Here is a 24895-nt window from a genome sequence, read left to right as displayed (position 1 = left end):
ACTACAGACGACATTTTAATATTTTATTACTTTCACCTAGAAGAGCAGTAGAAGGAAGAATTCAAGCCTGAGGTGGTATTAATCTCGAGAAGGTTTACGAAAGGATGGATATGAAGAAAGTGTATGTTTTCCAGAATAGAGACTGGGGCACTGGTGTGTGAGAAAAAAAAAAAAGAAAGTAATTCCAGGACATGTAATTTGCAACTTTAAACAAAAACACGCAAAAATCACAACTCTGTATCCAAATATTAGTACCTATTCAGGAACACATTTCTTCTGTTCAAGACCAAATATTAATCAGCTGCTGTGGTCATTAAATAATCTCTTTATGTTCTTATTTACACTCAACAATTGTTTAAAAAGCATTTTTTTCTCTGTAAAACACGTACACAAGTGTTCAATGTTATTTTACAAGCATTCAGAATAGGCTTAGTTTCTCAAAAAATATCATTTTAAAATCCTTACGTATTATCAGTATTGGCATTTCTACCTAATAATTTTGAACAACTGGTTTTCTAAAACTTCCCAAAACCAATTTTTGCTCCTCTATTTGGTAGCTAAGCAGGCAAAATCAAGACTGAAGTACCCACACGTACTCGTGGCTGTTCTCACAGGTCTTAATGTTGCACTGTCATGTAGTATTTCATCAGTTTATGCCGAGAGGAAATAGCGACAGGTTGAAAGTGCAAGCAAAACACATTTAAGATGAACTCTTGTACATTATTGCTGGAGGAAAAAGAAGCGCAGTGGACAAGAAAGATATATGCGCGTACACAATGCTGAGCAGAAGAGTGGAAAGTAATTATCATGGATCCATAAGCATTTTGATCACTCCAAAAGAGAGGAACCATTTGATGTGCTGAACATATGAAAACAGCTGAATTTGGAGGGCACTGAATTTTTACTCCTGATGTTTCTGCGTAAAATAGGGGGAGAGTTTAAAAAACACAAGTCCCAAAACCTAATCCACTGTTTGCTGTCATTCCCTTTATTAGAAGGGGAAAATGGCTGAGAACGACCAGTGTCATTTGCTTCCTTCTATTCAAAAGCACATAAACAAACAAATCATAGTTGCAGACACCTTTTGATCAGATCCCTGTACTTTTTATTTTTCATCTAATCTCCAGAGTGATCAGGAAGCCCCAGCACCGTCTTCCTCAGTTCATTCAGATAGGAAGTTGCAGACAAGTCAAGCACAGCAGCCAGGCAGAACGATGGCCCTACACAAAGTGTTCTTTCTCAACCAAGCACACGAAGGGAGAAACTCACCCTCTGCTTTCACTACCAGAACGGAAGTCACATTTCCTTTCACATAAGTGCTTTGCATAGCCAATTTGACAAGCAAAACCAGCTCCTTTTTTGATGTATTCTTAATGATGAAAATCTTGAGAGCACTCTGAGTTTCATAAAACGATTTCAATATACATATGCATGAAAAAAAGCCTCTGTTGGATGGAAATTGCACTTGCTAGCAAGATGAATAGCAAGATGAACTGGGGATTGAGCAAGGAGACTTGGAACCTAGTTACAGCCCCAGCTCCGTTATGGCACACCATCCAGCCGTGTCTATTTTAGAAACTGAGCAATATATCTGAACCTCTGTTAACCTTGTAAGTACACCTACATCAAATATTCATGACAGGAACATTCACAAATTTGTCACAGTTTACCTGTAATTTACTTACTTTTTTTTTTTTTTAACCTACTGATTAATATCAGTCAGCACTGATAGGCGCTAATATCCTTTTTTAACAGTTACAAAAACCAAATACATACATATTCCGGTAATCTACAAAGCAGTCAGCAGAGAAACCCAATTAACTCAGAAGTATGACTTGCACAGATAGACATGCCCAAGCTCCCTAGTAAATCTTAATACATTAGCATGCTCCCAAGACTACCGTTTTATATTACTAGTATTTGCTTCAGCATGCAAGAGGCCTTGTAAACCCCAAGGATTTGCTGAAGCTTCTTGGAAGTACAAAAAAACACCTCATTCCCCGTCCCAGCCCGTAACTTTACCAGCTTTGTGTGCTTAGCTCAAGGGCTTTCTTTTTTGCACAGATACTCCTATGGTAACTTCAAAGCCCTGCAAGGGAAAATTTAACTAGCTGGAATAATACCTACCATATTTATTTTCCTGGGAAGTGGCACAGGGGTTTCTGGCAAGGTATGCGTTATGTCATTAGACTCTTCAGATGCTTGCTTTTGGACGGTGTCTCTAGATTGTACATTTGGAGAAAGATCTAAGGAGTGAGATTTTTGATTCGCCTCCGAGGGCTGAGGCTTTGGTGATGCTTCTCCACCTTGAGTTTTAGCCAACAGCTCTCCAAGCTGAGGTTTTGGAGGAAGGTCCTTCATTTGCGGCTTTGGAGGTAAGTCTCCAAGTTGCGGTTTTGGTGGCAAATCTCCCAGCTGAGGCTTTGGGGGTAGTTCTCCAGGCTTTGGGGGTAAATCTCCTACTTGAGGTTTCTGAGTTAGTTCCAGAGGCAGAGGCTTTGGGGGCAAATCTCCAGGTTGTGGTTTCTGTGGTATATCGATGGACAGTGAGGGCTTAAACATTTCCGCGTGCTGATTGGATTTATCTATTGAAAGATGATGACTGGTTTCTATTTTTCTTAGTGCCACTAAAACAAAAGAAGAATGTTTATTCACAATCTCATTTAAATATTACAGAACTGAGGTGCATATCAAAACTGTAACGGTATAACGACCATATGTTCACCGAGCTCTGATAACTACCCGTATGTCCTCCTAGTCTGCGACAAACGCAAGACAATGCGACTTCACTTAACCCTCTTTCGCTGAGGACAATGCCAGGTCTCATTTCATTGCTCCTACTGGAGGCCAGGCGTGCTTAACCCAACAGCTACTAGGCGTCAATTTATAGATTAACCACTTGTGCTGAAATAAGGTGATTGGTCTTTAGACCTGAACAAAGATACTGAACACAAAAAAAAAGATGCATTTTGCAAAGAAGTCTATCAACCCACTGATGTGGCTGCAATGAAAATTCTCTTTAATGCCAATTATTCATACATACAGTTGAACTTCACACACAAAAAAAGATCAAGTCTCAGGATTACTGTCTGTAAAATCTTAAGGAAGAGAGCAAGTGACTGTGTGTACATCCTAAACAACAAACTGTAATATAGATTTTCAAACTAAAACCAAAGTGGATGATTTTAAACAATTTACTGAAGAGGAGAAATTCTACAATAATGCATTTTGCAGATTTTATGAAAAGAAAATGAAAATAGCTTTTCCTCGGAGTAATGCACCGATTCTACTGCTTACTCCCTTAAGAAAAATTCTAATTGTATAATGCTACTTGACTAAAATCTACCTTAAAAACTTAAACTGAAAACAACAAAAAGTCCCCAAGCCAAACAACCTTGTATTAAAGGAGATGCAAGGGAAAATGAGAGAAAAAAAAAAGTTGTGATCCGTAACTAAAGTAACAAATTTTGACTAGAAGAAATCATTTTATATTGTATTCAGCATTGGTTTATTGTATCGTACCAGCCAAAAAAGGTGGTATGAAATCTTACTGAGAAAGCAACACCGCTCACTTTGGATATCACCTACTACAAAGAACCTTTTCATGCTGTTTTATGGTTATTTATACCAAAAGAGCAAAAATTTGCATAATTTCCATGGAGAAATTGAATAGCTATTATCAGAAGCCTCAATTTAAGAAACTACTAGACTTAACTAGTAAGAAACATACAAGCACTGATCATCCACATTGGCTTGAGACTTAAATAACACAAAACACTGACACTAGCCCTTATCAAAGTGCTTTGATTGAGCCTATATTAAATTTTCACCTGTAATCATCTATATCATTTTAAAACAAAGAAATGTTGACTTCATTACTAGTCATATTCTATCATACCATTTAGTGTCTCTTTCAAAAGATGATGTAATATCATAATTATCATTTAATAATTTCACATTTGCATTTTCTGTTGAAGTGATTTGTGCTCTATAGTTCAGCCATCTAGTTTTAAAAGTTTGGACAGGCAGTATTCACTGCCTGATCTTCAGGCTCTATAATCTTGAGTAATCATCCACCCATACACACATAATGTATTCTTGATGGATTCTGTATTATGAGGAAGTAGGAGGTAGGCCTGCTTACTATTTTATAGTCTGATGCAGAAGTGCAAAAACCCTTTGAACTCATAAGGCAGGTTTTATTTAAAGAGGATAAAAAATATTTCTAAAAAGAAAAAGACCATAACGTGTTGACTGGGATGACGGTCTCAGCGAGTTTGTCACTGATATATATACGTATATAACTGAGCACATAAGAGTACCTGATTCCTTTCCAAGTAGTTAAAAGGACAACAACCCTGTTTGCCAAAACATGGCAATGGACACACTCGTTTCAAAGATATTAAGGAATTGGACATATGGATATTTGGTAGAATAAAGAATTCAACAATAACAGTGGCCAAAGATGAAAAAAGGAGTGCTGAGAGAGGTTATCCACCCAGATACTCAAAAAGTGGTTGCATATGGCATTGAACAACCTGCTCCCTTGTCAAAAAGTTCATAGAATTGTAGAATCATTCAGGTTGGAAAGGACCTCTAAGACGATCTATAGTACTAGTTTAGTTTTTAAGTTGTCCCTGCTCTGAGTGGGAGATTGGACCAGATGACCTCCTGAGGTCTCTTTCAGCTTCTATTATTTTGATTTTATTTTTTTCCTTCTTTCACTACGTTTTATAGATCTAACTAAATTTTAGTTTAATAAAAACATTCCCGATCTCTGAAACCTTTTCAGTTTTGGTAAAGTTCCATGGTTTGTGGTGTTTTAGCAATAAAACTTTTGCTGAAAAGACCAATATATTTAAAACAAGCACGTACTCTCATACACATTTAAGAGAGAATTATGAGAATACCCACAAAAAAAACCCTCTTACCTTTCTGAGGTAGTTTGGGAAGAACTCTAGGGCCAAGTGCAGTCTTTGCAGTCCCAGTGCTAAATCAACAGATGTGAATTATTAGTGCCATTGTTATAAAGTGTACTTCTTCTATCCTATTTTTTTCCTCTACACAACCATAATTTAGAAAAATCCACTTTTTTTTTGTATAACCGATTTGTCATCTTCTCTGTGCAACAATCCCAAAACTCAAAGCGCTGTTAAGAATGGACTGCTTTTTTAAACAGAGAAAGGGACACACAAACACCACTCAGCTCTAATGCTACAGGGCAGATTTATTCTATAAACAAAATGTGCAAAAATGTACTCTGAAAATGGATGAAGCTGAACGACCAGCTCAGTGGGGAGATCCTGAACTTTAAAGAAACTTCAGTCTTTCAATATTAAAATAACTATATTGACTCATTCAAACTATCGTCTGTCCTTTATGTCAGCGGTTTGAAGTTTTCCAGGACTGAGTCTATGCCTTGCACGAGTGTAACTGCACACAGTGTTTCTGCTACTCAAGTACTGGTAGGTGAGGGAAAGCAACACCCTACATTGTCAACTTCTGTTACAGCCGTGTTAGCTACTCACACTGGTAAGCAACAACACAAGCAGGACAGTTGGGAGTATTTTAATCACAGTACAAAAATCTGAGCTGGTTGCATATTATTAAAACTTTCCATCTATGCTTTCTTTCTGCTCTGGACCTTTTTTTTTTTTTTTTTTTACCCCCAGAATTAACAACAGGGGGGCTCAAATTTGCAAGCATGGCTTCTGATGGCAAAAATTATTATAAACTTCAACAAAAAAGAATCACAGTCCTTCCAACAAAAACATACCTTACTCATTTTTATAGAAGAGGACTGGAAAAAAAATTACACAAATCTGTGCATGTATTTATATGTTTTTTAGAACTATTCTTACACCGGAGAGTAAGAAACACAAAGATGATGTTTATAAGACCACCACATCTTGACTAGCAGATTGGAATTTTCATTTTTCATGTGGTCAATTTACACATCAATCACAGACACTGAACGATACTTCCGTAACTTGCTGTCAGCAGCCAGGTCTACCTATGTCACAGGTAGCTCTCCTTGAGACACATACTACACTATCTTAGGACACTGAACCCTATGAGGCTTTGAAAATATCAGTTACAAGTACGTATAAATAAATGGTTGTGATTCCTTTTGCTTTCTATACTCAATTAGGAAGAGGCTCCCCAGAAGACCTACTTTTTTATTTCGTTTTAAAACAAACAATGCATTAAAATGAACTCTGATCTTTAAGGAAATAAGCCATTTGTTGAAAATGTTTCACCCCTGATCCAAACACAACAGTGACACCTGTTTCCTCAAACAAGCAATCTTATAAAATACTTACTTCCTTAACTCAATTTAATCCTAAACTACCATCTGGCTTGGCACCAGATAAACCCTGCCGTAAAAGGGAAAATAATCTGACAGGTTGTTCTGCTTTCGTGAAGTTACAATTCTGACGAGGTTTGTGCCTTTGGACTCCACCTTTCTGAATGTTTTGCTAAGGTAACTCCACTGCTTCACATCTGGAGGATCTTTAAGCACAGATGGTGAGGTAATAGCTACATCTGCCTCTTCATGACGTGTTTAGGTTGATTCCAACTTCCTTCCCCCAAAAAATATTAAAAAAGAGAGCCAAGGCATGAAAACAATCGATCAATAAATAAAAATCAGTATCATTTCAGAATAATTACTCAAACAAGGGAGGGGGGTGACGAGCTCGTCAGAATACATTCAACAAAGCAGAGTCTTCTGCTGCATCAGCAGCCTTGATCCCAGTACTACTTGTCTCTGAGGGTAACTTTTGAAAATGAGTGCAATGGAACACTAAAGCTTAATTTCCTAGCTTTAAAAGCTAAAATACATCATGACATAAAACTGTAAGAGCCAAACTCAACCTTCAGCATATCATTACCTAGGCCTTCGACTAATACCATCAAGCACTGTCTCATGCTTTTACCCTCACCTTACACATATCAAGTATGGCACCAGCTTTTTGTGATGCAGAACATCACCGCTTTTTCTTTGAATACCACATGACACCTGGATGCATTCAGCAAACACAGCAAGTCAGCTGTGCTACCAAGAACACATCCACAGCCTGTCCAGGCAAGGCAGATCACAGACTGAGGATGTCCAGAAGCTCCATCTGCACATCTCCTGCGATTTGCATGATGTTACACATCTATCTCCATGCCCTGATCACACACAGTTGTGGCCAGAGAAGGACTCCATCATCCTGCTTGAGGCACGTGTTTATTACCACTACCATGCTTTGAACCTAAGGACTCTGGAATTGCAACACAGATGAAGTAACAAATGGTGACAGGACTATGTGGCTCTCCTTACTAGTCCAGCTATTGACAAAGACACTTTTAACTAGTGGCCAGATGAACAGTTTGTGTTCCTACAGACTTGTGTGTCAGCACGTAAGCCTGGCAGAAAGGAAGACAGTTAACCCGGAGGACTGAAACGACTCCTCTCCGCTACAGAGCTAACTTCTATGTCTACCTACATCAAGAGTAACACTGTGAAAGGTTTTGTTTTTCCACAGCTGCAGGCATGAGACCTCACATTAAAGTAGGTAACATGAAATGCCAGGAGACATGAAAATAAAACTTATGTCCCGCTGGACTGCAATCTGAGGCAACATTCCCTAGCTCAGGCCTCGCTTCTGCAGGAGCAACAGGCAGATCTGCTGGTACAAGTTGTTCTGTCCATCCTGTTCAAAGGGTGAATTGTGTATGGACAGCCACGAACGAAGCGTAGGAGGCTCGATGAAGCCAAAGTATTTGTATGGAAGTAATGCATGCAGAAAACTAATGAAGAAACATAGCTAGGATTTTACTTCATATGAAAAACTTTTTTTTTTTTTTTTCCCCTAATTCACAGATTAGGTAAGTTTTCATCTTCCCTCTCATATAGAGATGTTTACCTTGACTGCTGAGACATCCCCTCAAACTTATTTGCAGCCTTAGTTGAAGGTGGGCCCAAATCATTACCTGAGGCAAAAAAAAAAAACAATTACAAAAATGAACATTAGGAAAACTGAAATATGATCAGCAGAGGGTGCAACTTAAAGCAAAGTCCACAGTCTTTCAAGTATGCTCTATACAACATCTGAAGATTTTAAAGATCAGTCTTTGCTAACAATTTAGCAACTGAAAAAGCTACAGGGACCTCAATAATCCAATCTGACCTTTCATATAACACATTTCAGAATTCACTGCTAGCTCACATCTGCTGTCAAGGGAAGACTGAATTACATTGCTGAGTTGATGCTGTAAGGCATTTGCTTTGAATATTGTGTTTCAATTTTCTCTGAAAAGGAGATATTGCAGGCCAGTATCCAATATATTTATGGCAGATGTTTACATTTTGAATTATAAGGCAAACCGTTATAAAAATCAACAAAAATTTGATTTTATTCACAAAATATCAACTTTCTAAGGATTGGTATTTTATAGTACGGAGTCATTAAATCATCAAAGGCTATTCTTTAAGCCTTGTTACCATAAACTGAGCGTTAACTCTTGGTAAAGACAAGATCCTGGGTATATTCAATTATATCAAAAGGTAGCAAAACCCAACCCCAAGTGCTTCTCAGCTCCTTCAACAGAAAGCTTTTCTTTCATTAATCATCATCCAACTACTTTTAGTGCCTTTTTCGTTCCCCCTTCTCTCTTCTGTTACAGCGTATCTCAACAGTCTTAAAGCCAACTTCAAAAGCATTACATCTATTTCAGAGACAAAATTTACTAGAGTGGCATTTAATGATCCGAGAATGCAAAATACTTCCTATGCAAAAGAATGACATACCTTGCTAGACGCCATTCTTAGTGCATGGAAGTCTAAATGAAACAGCAGAGAAGCCTGAGCCTCCCTAAAAATTTCTGTTTATATAAAAAATGGAGAAGTACAAAACATTTTTAAGACTAAAAACAAACTAAGCCTTTCACGTATAGATCCTATGGAAAACAAAAATATCTCATGGTTGCTATGGAAATCCAGCATCACCTAAAAGACATTTCTGGAACATATGCAAATAGTAACTTAACTTGCTTAGACATAAGCTAAGGATTGTTCTGCTTGAAGCCTCAGTTAATGTACACACTCGACAAAAGCTGAAATGCAAAATTACAAGAAATATAGCAACACAGAAAAGGAGCTTCTGAAAGGGAAAGCAGTGAGCATCTTACAACAGTCTTACACCAAAGCCACAAAGGCTCGTATCTACAAGGGCCTTCCTCTTTTATAAACACATAACTTAATACTTGCTTCAAATCCAAATGGACTTTGAAACAAGTTTTGTGCAGTTCTCAGCTAAGAAAAGGAGGAGAAAATGCTCCTTTTCCATCCACTGAAATTTAGTCTACATAGCACAGGCAGAAAAGAGACAGAAGAAGCAATGTTCCACTACCAAAAAGTTCAACTCCACTCTTGCACCTTCCTGTATTTTGGTGTCCTTCAACAGTTACCTGGTATTTTTAAAGAAAAGTTGGCACTAACTTAGCATTGGCTCCCACCACACCTTTCATTCTGCTTGTGTTACTTTATGTAATAGTCTAGTGTATGGTATTCTAGGAGTTGATTTGGACTTAAAAATTAAAAAAAAAAAAATCTTTAAAGTCCAAGCTCTTCCAATGTCTTTACTGCCTCTGCAATAGTAGCAGACTACTGTAGGAAAAATTTTTCCGTATCCCAGATGTCTGAAAAAGTAGATAATCAAAAAGATTGCCATTTTGTACTCCTTGAGAAAAAGGCTTCACTTTTCATTGTACTCCATATTTCACTTCATATTAAATCCTAGATTAAGTCAGATAATATTCTACACGTGAGCACTACAGGATTTAACACATGTAACTCAATTTGCTGGGGGAAGAAAGTGCTTTTATGATATTAATTTTGTGTTTACATGCGAATAGAAAGAGGACACTCCTAAGATACGAGTAGTGTATGGATGACCCCCTTATATAAGTAGTAGATTCCAGCTCAAAAGTTTATGGATTTATGGAAATCCTGCCAGCAAGACTAAAATTATAGAAAATTACATAGGCTTAAGATTGATAGCTACAGGGAGAAGTTGATGGCACAGAGAAACATTTAATTGCAGAGAGGAAGAATTTGAGTAGAACGGAAAATAATTTCTAAAAAGCCTGTGTCAGAAAGGTATCATGTTAAAAAAAAAAAGTGCTGTTTCTGTATAACTTCTGCTGGTAGAAGGACGCAAACCTATCAGTGTTTGCATACAGACAACATCACAAAATCTGAAAACATAAGACAACACATCCCACCAGTTAGGCACGAACACTGTACAGGAGAGACTTGACAGAGAGCCCCAGGCAATGAGCTGTTGTTCTAGGAATCAGGTGAACTGCACAGACCCACCGGGGGGCATCTGCCCCAAAACTGAGATCCACCCAGAGCAATCAGCTGCTCAGGGCAGCGGCAGGGGTGAGCAAACAGGTGCAGAGAAGATGCAGCAGATGAGAGGGATGGGGTGAAGCAGCCTGGGAAGCTAAGGGTAAAGAGAGGGAGGCAGCAGAGGAGACCGAGCTGGGCCCCAAGGAAGCGTGGAATATTTTCACTTTTCTCAAGTGAGACTCAGATACAGAAGCCTGGAAGCTACAGTGCCCGAAGACAGAACTCTTGATTTATTTGAGCTGACGTTACATACAGCTGCGATCATTGGAAAGCAAGCACCAGGTGAAAGAAACCAAAGATCATATATCATCCAGCACAAAGGTTTTCCCCTGCCCTTTTTGTTTTGCAGTTCGAAACTCACCCCAAGGAATTGGGCCCTTATTCTGGGGTCCATGAGGTAGTGGGCTTGGTGGGTCAGAGAGGGTTCTTTTGTGTCCTGGGGGTGGGGGAGGTGGCCTCTTCTTGGAAAGAGTGGAGCTGCCACTAGAGGTTTGAGTGCTTAGAGGGAGGGTTGAAGGTGGGCCTGCAAGATAACAAACAACCTTCTTACAAATACATGTGCATAAACAGCAAAGCAGCACCGAAAAAAATCACAGTCAGACCACAGTGAAGTGCAGCAAAGGACTAAAATCAAAAGATGAGCCATGCCAAAACACCGTTTGGATTAAACGACACATTCGCCGCATTTGTAACCAGGTTAGCTGTGGGAAGATAAGCAACTTGACAATAAAACAACACGCATACTCATGTTTGAAAATACAGGATTAATCGCTCCAGGATTTCTAATTTTAGGTATTGTTTAAAAAAAGATCTTAAAATTAAAGATTGATTAAAGCAATTGGGGTTTCACTTACTATTTACTCGTATCAGAACAAAATAGCATCCTAGATGTTCTATTGCGTGGCTAGTTTTTTTTTGTTGTTGTTGGTTTTTACCTCCTCTCTCTAGGGCACGCTATATCAACTCTCTAATAAATTGAAGGGGGGAGGAAGGGTAGAGAAATGTATCTTCAAATTTTCTTTGCTTTGCATTTTGAAATAAACCAATATTTGTTTTCTATAGTTATTTCCCATTTTTTTCTTTCTTATACACATTCTTAGAGCAATGCAAACTTTTGTATGCTGTATATATAAAATATATATCAGAAAGACCTTTTTATCAGGTTGAGATTAGATGGTTACATTTGCTTAGAGCACCTTATACAGTCACCTAAACCCTGCATTTCCCCCAGATCAATGTTGGCACAACTATTATCCAACACAGTATGTTCTACATGACACCGGAACAGACACTACTTAAAAGAAAAAGTAACCGCAGGGGAAGATGAGAGTTCTCCCTATTCAGGTTCACCATTCACCTTAAAAACGTCTTTAACAAGGAACTGAAGGAAGCAGGCAGCGAGGAGACAACTGCTCAAGTCAGCTGTCATTACTGCCAAAACAAATTATTTGTGACACTTATCTAATTTAGTTCTACATTAGTTTAGATTAGCTTAAAGTTCATTTATTTTTTAATCTTCTCAACTAATAACATTTCCCTGCAGTCACGATCTTGCAGTAAGTTCTGCATGCAAGAGAGCTTTGTTATCACAGACTGTGGATAAATGCAGAAGACTGACCAGATAGCCTTAAAAGCCAAGTTTATTTATATCTGAAATTTCACGTCTGTCATCGCATGTTTTTAGCACTATAAAATCAGCTTATTTCTGAAAACGCAGCTTATCTGAACAGCATTTGAGTCAAGGCTTTCATTTTGTTCATCAGCACGTACCCTTAACCTGCACACAGAACTGGATTTGCATCTTTAAAAAGATTTGCCTAATCTCTATAGGTAGACAGAAAACATACTGAAGTCTGCATTCCTTCCCAAATATGTATCATAAAATTATTAAAATTTTAGCAAAGATTATTCTTCATTAGGTGAAATACTGAACATTGAAAAAGTAGCTTCAATTACCCCACAAACATGTGCACGTTTGCCAAGTATTTTCAGCTGGTGACCTCTCTCTTTCTTCTTAACCTCAAAGAAAAGGTGAACAAGACTGCCCCTAATGATCCTGTCTCTTCTCTTCCAGATTCAAGGCCTTTCACTGCTCAGCAGAATCCCTCAACCACAACCCCAGCAGGTATTTTGGACCTGGCTTTTTATTACTTACTCTTTTGAGTCAAATTATACATCCAACTCGGATATTCTATGATTCTATGATTTCACGGTTGTTCCTCTCTATTTAATTTACTCCCAAGTTCCCAAAATAATTAACTGACAAGCAGCAAATGTAAATGCAAATTCGTAAGATTGTTCTCCAATTTGTATGCTCTTTTTATTTTTTTCTCTGACCTTAAGTTATTTAAGAATGCAAACTAATTTAAAGCATGCATTTAAATGTTTCTCACATAAAAAAAAAAATACTGTACTGAAATCTGACAAGCAGTTACATACTTTCAAAATGTCTGCAAGTGGCACTGGCTAGTAATCCATCGATTCTAGCATGCCACCACCTGGTGTCCTATGGTGGGAACTACACTACAGCCTCATCGCTCAGTGCTAGTCTTTCCCCTCCCTGCTGCAAACTACAAATAGCGCAAACTTTGCTCAAAGAGAGAGAAAAAGTGGAGGAAATGCATTGCGGTTGCTTTGCACAGTTATTTATTACAATAAAAACCATCGGAATTGAAATAAACTTTGTAGTTATTGCCAACAAAATGAAGATTTTTTCACTGTAACAGTAACATTTAGTAGGGTTAAAAGCTTTTTCACTACGTTTATAAAGAAATATTTTATACTTCGCACTAGTAATACGTCTCCAGACATCAAAGCTTAAAAACATCCTCCCCTCGTAGCTTTGAAGAGTTCACACTGTATACAGCAATTACAGGAAAATGTGTTAAGCTATTAAAAACGGGACACCTTATGTTTTCAGAGTCCTAGCGTATGTTCCTATATTAATTTCACAGGTGAATAAATAACTTAGAAGTCATACACTAATGATTAGATGGTTGAAACACCACTTACTTTCAAATAAACAGTAAACAAAGGAAAACTTCAAATGTCTTTTCAGAAAAAGGTGCAAAGTCACACGATGTTTTGCATAAAGCAAACACGGGAAATGTTCTCAGATCTAAATCAGTTTGTGGAAACAGCTGATGGAATAATAAAGACATCTGATACTGTACTGTTTGTAAAATTATATAATATTTCATATTACATAAAGAAAACCTCAAAAAAGAAGTTACTTTTTAAAATTAGCCCTGTGTAAGTAATAATCAGAGCAGTTGCTTTTCTAGATCAAAGGTATTTTGTGATTCTAGCCAGGCAGCAAGTAAGCCAACCGTTTCTTCTCCACAGTCATCATAACGATGTTTTCTCACATAATTGTGAATTTCACGTTTCACAAAAAACATCTTCCTCCCAAAGGCCAAAAAAATAAAGAACCCTCCTGACCTTTAATTTTGCTTCCATTGGGCTCTCCCCTTCAGTGAGCTGGGCAGTTGCTTTCAGAACAAAGTACAAGCTATTGGCAACTTATGACTTTTATCCATTACAAGAACCAGATTCACGTGTGAACAGACCATATAATCTTAAATATTGTAATACAGGAAATAACTGGAAAGAAGTCTGCAATTCATAGTGCACTGCGCTTCAGCTTTTGTGCCGTTAGTATATTATCTATTAATTCGTGTACTGGTGAAAACATGCAAAGCTGTTACCATCCACTTAAGAAATGGTGGGTTTATAGTGTAAAAACCTCACATTTCTATGCATTTTTTTTACCACTTAATGAGAGATATGGAAGAACCAGTATTCCAGTTAATGGTAGAACGGGTACTGAAAAGGAAAGTAAGTTTATATTAAAAATTGTATTTTCATTAACAAATGTTGGTATTTTTATTTTTCAAGTTCTAATGATTGACACTTTTTGCATAGATATAACTAATAGCCTTAACTTTATCCTACTTTAGACCATAATTAAAGAAATCGATCCCAGTGGCTGCAAACAAGAAAGCTAGAAATACAAATTGATTCAATATTAGCATCTGAAGAACATTCCAAAACCAATGCTAGAACCCATCCTGTTAAAAAAAAGTGCCAAAATTTATATGAAACTACGCAGTTTGTGTTGCTGCACAAATATAACTAGAAGAAAACCAACACTTGTCAGTTAGTTCACTCTTCCTATTACGGTACTAAAAAATGCAAAATTGGACTGGGATAACTATTATTTGACTTTTTTTTTATACATATTTTTGTAAATGTGTTGTGTATTTTGGTTAAGTCTTTATATGCAAGAGAACTGTAGAATCTTGACAGCACTCAAAAGAAACAGAAGAAACTGAATGACCTCAAAAGTTGAAGTAAGATTATTTCCTTAAGAAAGATTAAATATAACCATACAACGGATAATGTTAAAATTCTAGACAAAGAAACTGTCATTACACTTCCCAGTCACTTGTAATCCAGAAGGTTTATTTAAATAGAAAGGTATAGAGAAGGGCCAGTATAATGAACAAACAACTTGAATAAATTAAATGACTCTATTAGAAAATTAAAATTAAGATATTAAAATACTCTACTAGAAAACAAAAGTAGTATTAGATTTGCTTAGTCTAACAAAACAAAAACAGACCTGCATGTTGTCTTTCCAGGTAGCAGCACCCTAATACGGACGCCAGTGACAGAAAAATCACTGAAGGTAAACAATAATGTTGGTACACGAACAAAGTAATTTCCTGGGCTTCGGAAGATTTCTAATCTTATGAGCAATGCAGTCAGGCAACTTGCAGAAGTCTCTACTAAATGCAAATGAGTTAATTTGTTTAGAAACAGAGCTTGATCAAGGAAAACAGCAGATTATCTGACATGGTAGCTGCAGTTCAGTGGGCTGGAACCACAGAGGTGTTCTCTGGTTTGATGTACCTGGTATCAGACCTCCAAGAGAGTGTAAATGCTTCAAAGCTTGCAAATTTCAAGATCCAAACTTCTTGACATGAAATTGATCCCTGACCTCCATACTCACCCCACACGAGAGAAACAGGAAGGACCACTGAAGACCAATTAACTTCCGTTTAAAATTAAGGAAACCTGGTTTAGGTTGCCTAACCCTTCTACAAAACCATTAATGTTGCCCTCGCTTTGGATTTGCAATTAGGGTTCTGCAAGTGTTTATTTAGCTATTGTGCTGATTCATGCACCTACTTGAAGACATAATGCAGACGTAAGCTGGAAAGTTTAATGAAAAATATGATTTTCAAACAGTTACTGATCAACGACTTGACTGTCAAGACAACTAAGCTGAACCTGAATAAGGTTAAACCAACTACTGGAAAAGGCATAACCATGGTGGCTTATGTAGCTACTGTACTCATTCCGCATTCCTTATTCTCTTAAGATTAATTAAATCCATAGCAGAAAGTGTGAAAAGTAAGACGTATCCATAAACGAGCTGCTTTAGTGTAGAGTACATTGGCTTAGCCAATATTCATTATCAGTTAAGGCTCACTCATCCTCCTTTGCACAGGTACAGCTGATACGCAGGCACATCTGCTGTGCTGCTGCTGCTGCAGGAGCCTTCACTTCAACACTGACAGCAAACGCCTAAGGAGCAGTGAAAGCAATCATTCTGTCTCTCTGCTTTGTGAATGTAAATAAATCCAATGACAAATAATCTTGGCTCCATTAGTTTTATGATTTTTTTTAAAGAGTTATCAAACTAGAAAATCTGGATTTACATTACAATGCTGTATGGATAAACTTAAGAAAAAATGCCCATATACACATACTCCAACAATTTTACTTCCATCCGTACAATTTTAGTGACGAATCAAACTATTTTTTAGACATCATATCCACTAAAAAACGTGGGCAAGAGTGGTGTGCATTACAGAAATTGCTTTAAACTTACCTTCTTTCCCCAACACAAAGTTCAGACTTGATGGCTTCCACTCCACTGTGATACCTCACCAAACACCATGGAACCTTGCTACCAATGAACTTCACTGGCGAATGAAGCCAGCTTACAGAGGGCTAAAGGGAGGTGGTTTTGTTTAAATAGACAACTTGGAAAGATTTATCATCTGTATATCCCAAAGGATATCAGACATTATGAAACTTTCAAAACCTCTCCTTTCTAGAACACGGATCTCTCCAGCTATCCACCCCCTACAGACTGTCTCCAAGCCCTAGCAGTATCCCATGGTATCTGCTGGTGCCTCGCAGCAGAACAGGGACAAATATTAGTTTACATGTGGGGATAGAAGGTAAGTTTAAATTCAGTTATAGATCCCACATAGTAAAATACAATAAGGTTTTCTTATAACCTTAAAATCAAATAAGAAAAAGTTCATTTCAGCTACCTAACAAAAACAGATTTGATAATTGAACTTGTATGCTTAACTTTGATGTAAGGGATACGCTCTGTTACTAGTAATCAAAAACCCATCAGATTAAATTCTAAAGGACTATTTTTTCCCTTTAGAAACGAAATTTTGAAACGGTCTGATACAATTAAGATGTGTCATCAGTGTCTTATGAAGCACAGACACCCTGATTTTTTTCTCTGGTAAGCAATGTGTTTTTGGAGTGCGTGTTTTTGGTGGTGGGGGTAGATAAGGTGTTGCACAGTCAGTAATGAACCGCAAGTGCACCTGCAATGACATCACTAGAATTAACTCTTCCACACAGATCAATGTTCTTCGTATTTACCATTTCGTTCGCCTGTCCTTTTGAGTCTTTAAGTTATTCCTGTAAACATACAGTGCAGATCTAGGTATTTAATGGGTATTTCTAAAAACTGATTAAATACTTTATGATGTTATTCAATAGAAGTCAACCCCCAAAAAACAGCGTTACTCACAGTCTGAAATTTTGGCATATCTGAAGCAGAGAAGACCAGTGACTTTAACTTAACAATAGATCCAACCAGCCCATCCCTCAAGACTTACACTGTGAATCTGGCACTTTCCACTTGGATGTAGCATTTAACATCACTATTATCATTAGAAGGCAATGGGTCTCTATTTTGTGATATCATGTTATATCGTTGCAATATGAATAAGGACTTCTTTTGTATACTCCGTGACATGAAAACACAAAAGAATTCAAATTGTCATTTTTTCATTTGATTTTATTTTTAGCTTCAGTGTTGTGTTGATCCACTCATCTGGCAAACAGTTTGCAGAAACACCTAGGAAAATGCTTATCATTTCTGAAACTTGATTATATACTTGGAATGAAATATGCAGGCAAATATTCCCCTTCCTGGAAAAAAGACAATTTTCTGAATACATCCATATTAGAGCTATAATGCTAAAGCAATTATGTTCTTTATAATCCATTGAAGCTGACAACATACTAAATACGTATACTAAGTACAGACATATGCAAGACGAGCTCCTTAACCTTCTGAAGGAAACGAGATTCACGATCAGTCAGGATTCCAACTCTTGTAACTTTTATAATGACAAAAAAAAAAAAGAAGTTATTCTGGGTCAGACTGAAGTAACAGCTATGCCAATATCCTGTGTCTGGCAATGGCCACTCAGTCAGTAGCAGTCATTAGACAGAGAGCATAAAAAAAAAAAGGGGGTGGGAAGGCAGCGGAAAGGTTATAAACTTGTGATGCCGACAGGAAGCTCAGCACAGTGAAGTCACAAGCAGTACAAGTGAGTCCCCAAATGAAACCGATATAAAGAAGTTCAGATTATGAAATCTTACGTGAAAACAAGTATGCCCTGGCAAAATTGCTTTGTCTTTTAATGGAAAACAAGCCTGTATAAAAAGCAGAGCCAAGGGATTCTGAAGTTGCCAGTATGTGACAAAGTTTGATGGTGGAACAGTAGTTCTGAAGCCCAGCATCTGAATTGTATAAAAACTGACATCTGATGTCAAACAACTCTGTTCTGTCCTTTTTACTCCTTCACTTTTCTGTGAGAGCTTTTCACCATTATTTCTGAGAACAAAGTTGACTACAAGTTATGAAAAGAAATATGAATTTACAGCAGTGCTAACAAAAGAGGCACTACCACTGAAGACTTAAACTACGTTGAAGCCTTCATAACAACCAGTTCTCTCTAACAAGTCTACTACAGAAGCACAATTCAGTTATTCCTAAATTAAGAAAATAAAAAGATTCTTTTTTTCTCCCTAAAGCTAGATTTGCATAGATTATTGAACAACCCCTTCTGCATTTCCTCTAACTTTGAAATTTATACTTATCTACAGATAGAATCATAGAATGACTTGGGTTGGAAGGGACCTTAAAGACCAGCCAGTTCTAAACCCCCTTTCCACGGGCAGGGACACCTCCCACCAGACCAGGTTGCCCAAAGCCCCATCCAGCCTGGCCTTGAACACCCACAGAGATGGGACATCCACGGACTCTCTGGGCAGCCTGTGCCAGTGCCTCACCGCCCTCTGAGTGAAGAATTTCTTCCTTAGATAGACAGGTCGGTTACAGAACCACTATCTACTACAACTGCAAGAGTAAGTCTCATGAAAGTTCTCTTCCCTTTCAAGTACTACCAAAAATGTCTCTCTTATTAATCACAGGAGAAAAAGCATCTCACCCATTTTGACTGAATGTAGATTGCAAAAACAACCTGTAGCACAAATCCGCCTTATGGGTAATTCTACAAAACCTTCTTGCCCTCTGCCAGAGGCTACACAGCACATCATCCTATAGCACTACAAAACAGCAACCTTCTACTAAAAGACCCATATTCTTGTTAATAAAACAGGTTTAAAATGTTCCTCCAAAATATAAGAATAATTTCTACATAAAATGAATCAACTTCTATTTAGCAAATTATTTTATTATTACAACGCACATGAATGAATGAAAGATGAATGAGTCCATCCATCACAAAGTGCCCCTTTGATTTTGAGAACATGCATTGAACCATATGAAAACATCAACATAGTAAGAAAACTATGCTACATCTTGAAAAATTGTAATGCATTTGATTAAAGGAAGGACAACTGTGGAAAAATTACTGCTTCCAAACAGTTTCAGGACAGACTTACCTTTGCCAGCATTTCTAGGAGGAAGAGGAGGAGCATCTGCAGTTGGAGAAGTGGGTGAATCTGTGCTTGTAGAAGCAAAAATCTGATTGGTAAAAGCTCCATAGGAGAGTCTTTGTTTGTCTCTAGGAGTGCTAAATCCAGGAAGAGTCATTTTGTCTTGGGGGGAAATACTCGAAGAGTGACAAAAACTTTGGGGTCTTGGAGATCTCTCTTTTTTTATAGGACTAGGCTGTAAACAGGAAGACAAATACATTATACAGGTGTCTAAATACTAGATATAGTTCATATGTTCGGGAAAGAATAAAACAGAACATATTCTAGCGGACACAAATATAACTTTATTGTACAAATAACCCCATGTTCCTTTCTTTCTCAGGATCAAACCTAAAAGATCCTTTCCTCTGTAACTGATAATTAAAGATTGTAGCATCAAGAAATCAATACATAAAGTTAGATTTATTACTAAAGCAGTAAATATACAATATACTAAATAATACACTAATAAAACCTAGTAGTTTTCAGAATGTAAGAGTAATTGTCAGTTCAAATAGCACTTTACTCAGACCAGACAGTTAACCACAAAGATCAACAACACCCATTAATACTATTTAAAATTAAATAACCATTCCTGACACATGAGATTTGTCTACTGAACCAGCACTACATTCAGTGGTATGACTCATCTTTTAAGTGTATATAACTGTTCTTAACAGCTGCAAACAGAGCTACACAATCTGCTTCATTCTAGCTCTGGTTCAGGCAGGTTTATTACCTCCAGTATAGCATTAGTCATCCTCCTGAGGATCCTTGCACAGATGATCATTTTGTTCTCTACTGTCCTTGAGGACATGTAAATTATTTGGGTTTCTGAATTTTTCAGTCCCAAATGTGTTTAACTTTATTATCTGTGAAATTTCTTTCTACAGCACCCATGTAAAATATGAGAGATGTACTCCCATTTACTACAGAAACAGAGCACAGAGTAATTAACTCACTTGCTAAAGTAGGACATTGAAGCTAAGTTTTGACATCTTCTCAGACGGCAATTATCCTATGCCCTCAAGTTTTGTCTTTCCATTACTTCTTTTTTAATCAGGAATAAATTGCACAGCACAGTTTTTGAAAAAATACATAAAGTTACTGATTCAACAATTAGGTTTTTTTTTGTTAACTTATGGAAGAAATAAGCATGTGAGCTGTGGATTTCCTTCAGCTAAAAATGTAAAACCTAGAATTCAGAAGGGAATAGTGACCACAAAGTAATCTATGTTTACTGATTTGTGTTCTCTTGTATGTCTTGTCAAAACAAAACTTCTGAACCTCAAGCCTAAAATAACTAGGTTGACAAAGTGTATTTAAAAAGCACTCTGTCAGTCTTTAAGCAGACCTTAAAACTAGCTTCTCTCCACACCCCCACAATATCTGTAAGGGAAAAAAAAAAGTTAAAATGGGTCTCAAGTTTTCATTCATTTCCACAACATGGAAACACTATCAGCTTTTTACAAAGCCGTATCAGTAACTAATGTTTACCTTATCATCTAAGTCATCATCACTTTCATCAATTTCTTCCTGCCGAAGATTCCATTCATACTCTACATGGACATGTGGATTTAGCTTTCCTGCCTTGGCTTGAGAAAGCTGAAAAATAATTCATATTAGAATACTTGCTCTTCCTTCAGTGTCAATGAAGTCAGCTTTGTAATAACAAGCAATTAATGGAAATATTTAGTTTTAACATTTCAGAGACACTACAAAGAAAATTTCGATCAAGGCAATCACACAAACCTCCTCCATTTATTTGAGGTACTGAAGAACTGCTAAAATCCATAAAAGGAGGATTTTATCAAAATGTGTAGAAGTTACCATGTTTGACAAGCATTTGAAAAGATGGTATGGAGAAAACATACGTGCACAAAAGCAGTATGCATCTGGAGACTTCCTTTCCGAAACAGAAGGGCAAAAACTGTTTATAAATTCTGGTACCTAAAACTACTGCCCCCCCAAAATCACAATCCTTATGTTGGAATCACAGCGAAGGTACCTATCCTTATGTAAGTATTCAAATGTTCTTTACCTTCTCCTCACTGGGATCAGGCCAATTCCTCTACTCTGCCAGTCCAAACAATGTATTCACATTCTTTAAAAATCTACTGCTACTTCAGCGATCAGGAAAAAAAATGCAGTTCATGGTTATACTGAGGATATAAATCTTCAGAAGTAAATTCATTGATTTCCCATCATTATTTATTCCTTCACATGCTTTGAAATGCAGGCTACTTCGAACAGCTTTGGTTGTAAAGGACCTTCAAGACCATCTAGCTCCAATCCCATGCCATGGACAGGGATGCCACCCACTAGATCAGGTTGCCCAAAGCCCCATCCAGCCTGGCCTCGAACACCTCCAGGGATGGGGCATCCACAGCTTCTCTGGGCAGCCTGTGCCAGGGCCTCACCACCCTTACAGTGAAGAATTTCCACCTAACCTCTAATCTAAATCTCCCCTCTTTTAGTTTAAAACCATTCCCCCTTGTCCCGTCATTATCTGACTGAGCAGAAAGTTGTTCTCCGTCTTTTTTATGAGCCCCCTTTAAGTACCTGAAAAGCTGCAATTAGGTCCCCCCAGAACCTTTTCTCCTCCAGGCTGGACAGCCCCAGTTCTTTCAGCCCGTCTCCATAGGAGAGGTGCTCCAGCCCTCTGATCATCTTCATGGCCTTTCTCTGGACTAGTTCACAGTATCACAGTATCACAGATTTCTAGGTTGGAAGAGACCTCAAGATCATCGAGTCCAACCTCCGACCTAACACTAAGTACTCCACTAAACCATATCGCTAAGCTCTACATCTAAACGTCTTTTAAAGACCTCCAGGGATGGTGACTCCACCACCTCCCTGGGCAGCCCGTTCCAATGCTTAATAACCCTTTCGGTAAAGAAGTACTTCCTAACATCCAACCTAAAACTCCCCTGTCGCAACTTTCGCCCATTCCCCCTCGTCCTGTCACCAGGCACGTAGGAGAATAGACCAACCCCCACCTCTTTACAGCCTCCTTTAAGGTAACTGTAGAGAGCGATGAGGTCGCCCCTGAGCCTCCTCTTCTCCAGGCTGAACAAGCCCAGCTCCCTCAGCCGCTCCTCGTAAGACTTGTTCTCCAGACCCCTCACCAGCTTGGTCGCCCTTCTCTGGACTCGCTCGAGCACGTCCATGTCCTTCCTGTAGCGAGGGGCCCAAAACTGAACACAGTACTCGAGATGCGGCCTCACCAGAGCCGAGTACAGGGGCACAATCACTTCCCTCGACCTGCTGGCCACACTGCTTCTTATACAGGCCAGGATGCTGTTGGCCTTCCTGGCCACCTGAGCACACTGCTGGCTCATATTCAGCCGACTATCAACCAATACTCCCAGGTCCCTCTCTGCCAGGCAGCTTTCCAGCCACTCATCTCCCAGCCTGTAGCTCTGCTTGGGGTTGTTGCAGCCCAGGTGCAGGACCCGGCACTTGGCCTTGTTGAACTTCATACAGTTGACCTCAGTCCATCGGTCCAGCCTATCCAGATCCTCCTGCAGAGCCTTCCTTCTCTCGAGCAGATCGACACACGCACTTAGCTTGGTGTCATCTGCAAACTTACTGAGGGTGCACTGGACGCCCTCATCCAGATCATCGATAAAGATATTAAAGAGGACCGGCCCCGGTACCGAGCCCTGGGGGACACCACTAGTGACCAGCCTCCAACCAGATTTGACTCCATTCACCACAACTCTCTGGGCCCGGCTATCCAGCCAGTTTCTAACCCAGCGAAGCGTACGCCAGTCCAAGTTCTAACAGCCCCACATCCTCCTTGTGCTGGGGCCCCCAGACCTGGACGCAGGGCTCCAGGTGGGGCCTCACGAGGGCAGAGCAGAGGGGGACAATCCCCTCCCTCAACCCTGCTGGCCACCCCTCTGGCGGTGCAGCCCAGGATGCAGTTTGGCCTGCTGGGCTGCAAGCACGCAGTTTGCAGAGCTTGGTACTGACTGATTCGGGAGAGGCTGTAACCAAACAAGATCTTTTCTAAATAAAATTTGCAAGAGAATGTATTTACAATCTCTCATGCAGTATTAGTAATTATCAATAAGTAACTAATTTAGTTGAAATTTAATGTAATTACAGTTAAGACTCCAAGCAACAGAAATTAGCTCAGTAGATCTATTATTTTGCAAGCATTTAGATATTTCATCTTTTGTTTTTGCCCATGGCAAACAAGATGCTCACTCATTTCTGTTTCACTCCTACCCTCATCTCATTGTTACTTCTGAGAAAAATGCTGATAATTTTTCTCTTCAAGAATGGAAGACACGGAAATAATTAAAAGATGCAGAGCATTTACACTAACTATAATAGACTGAGGTATTTGCAGAATTTCAATTACAATAATCAAAGCAATTATTTGCCAGATAAGTTCACTGATAAAATCCATTTTTTTGTGTTTCTTCTTTAATACAATCAGCTACTTCACGTTAATGGCAGACATTACTTTATTAAGTATATATTGCAAAGAAAAAAATCCATTCCAACTGGATGTTGTGGAGTAGATCTGTTTTTCAGCTGCTGGAACACTCGAAACACTGGAAACTTCTTACAGCAGACATGGGAGTACTTGAGATGTCAGCAAGAGTACCACCTGATAAACCACAGGAAAACGTGGACTTGCATCCCCAGAAGTATAAAAAAAAAAAAGACTGAATTGTGAAGGACAAGCTTTCTTGATTGTGTAATAATTAATACATGACAAGAGCCTTTCATTGCCAAATGAGAGGTATTAAGTTCACTAGCTGCAGAGAACAAATAAATATCCTCCTTAGATTGTCAAAACAAGGCAGAAAAGGGCTGAGAGATACAAGTAAGCAGCCTACCGTTTTGCAAATTCTTCTGGCTTTGTCTTGTATGTGACATTTCCACACTACTTAAGCTTTTAAATCCCTTGATAATACTTAAATTCACTTGCCTGCTAAATGCATGCTGGTCTGAACCACATTAGAGGGCTAAGAACAAACAAGTTGGTCTGATCTAGAAACCTTATTCCTGGCTAGCTGCTTCAGAATACCTGGGAAAAAAATCATTTATATCTAACACTTTTATTTCCTCAAACTCCAGTAATTTTCTTGAGTGTTGCCTCTAAACACCCCCCTACAGTCTGGAGATTCCAAAAAAATTTTGCTCTGTTCACATTCAGTAGAGACACATAGTCCCACAGAAACTGCTGTTTAACATTTTTCGATACCCCAGCTTCCAGACATTACATTTCACTTTGTTCATTACACTGTAACTTCTTTCTCATTTGAAGTTTAATTTTAAGTTGTTTTCATTTTGCGTAAGAAGACTCAGTATCTCTGAACTGTCTGTCCCATCAAATAAACTAGAAAAAACAGGAAACAAAGAACCAGAGCTGTTCAAGACAGGGATCAGGATAGGAAAGCTAAAGCCCTGTTAGAATTAGAT

General features: G+C 38.4%; 1 protein-coding gene across 5 annotated transcripts in view; it reads right to left on the bottom strand.

Moving 5' to 3' along the window:
* The window catches only part of ASAP1 (ArfGAP with SH3 domain, ankyrin repeat and PH domain 1), a 147649-nt gene that overhangs the window by 6512 nt on the left and 116242 nt on the right, over positions 1-24895 (bottom strand). For 4 of the 5 annotated variants that reach the window (XM_083821799.1, XM_083821802.1, XM_083821800.1 and 1 more), the window contains 6 exons: positions 20951-21058; positions 19421-19649; positions 10764-10925; positions 7914-7980; positions 4932-4990; positions 2128-2627 (listed from right to left, as the gene is read on the bottom strand). In XM_083821799.1, coding sequence (XP_083677925.1) covers positions 2128-2627; positions 4932-4990; positions 7914-7980; positions 10764-10925; positions 19421-19649; positions 20951-21058 — 1125 coding nt within the window. The remainder of the gene's footprint in view (positions 1-2127; positions 2628-4931; positions 4991-7913; positions 7981-10763; positions 10926-19420; positions 19650-20950; positions 21059-24895) is intronic. The other variant, XM_083821803.1, reaches the window with a different exon arrangement.

This window comes from Anser anser (genome assembly GCF_964211835.1).
Source record: "Anser anser genome assembly, chromosome: 2".
Lineage (NCBI taxonomy): Eukaryota > Metazoa > Chordata > Aves > Anseriformes > Anatidae > Anser > Anser anser.
Note: the sequence above shows the minus strand (reverse complement) of the source record. Positions and strands in the feature narration are given on the sequence as shown.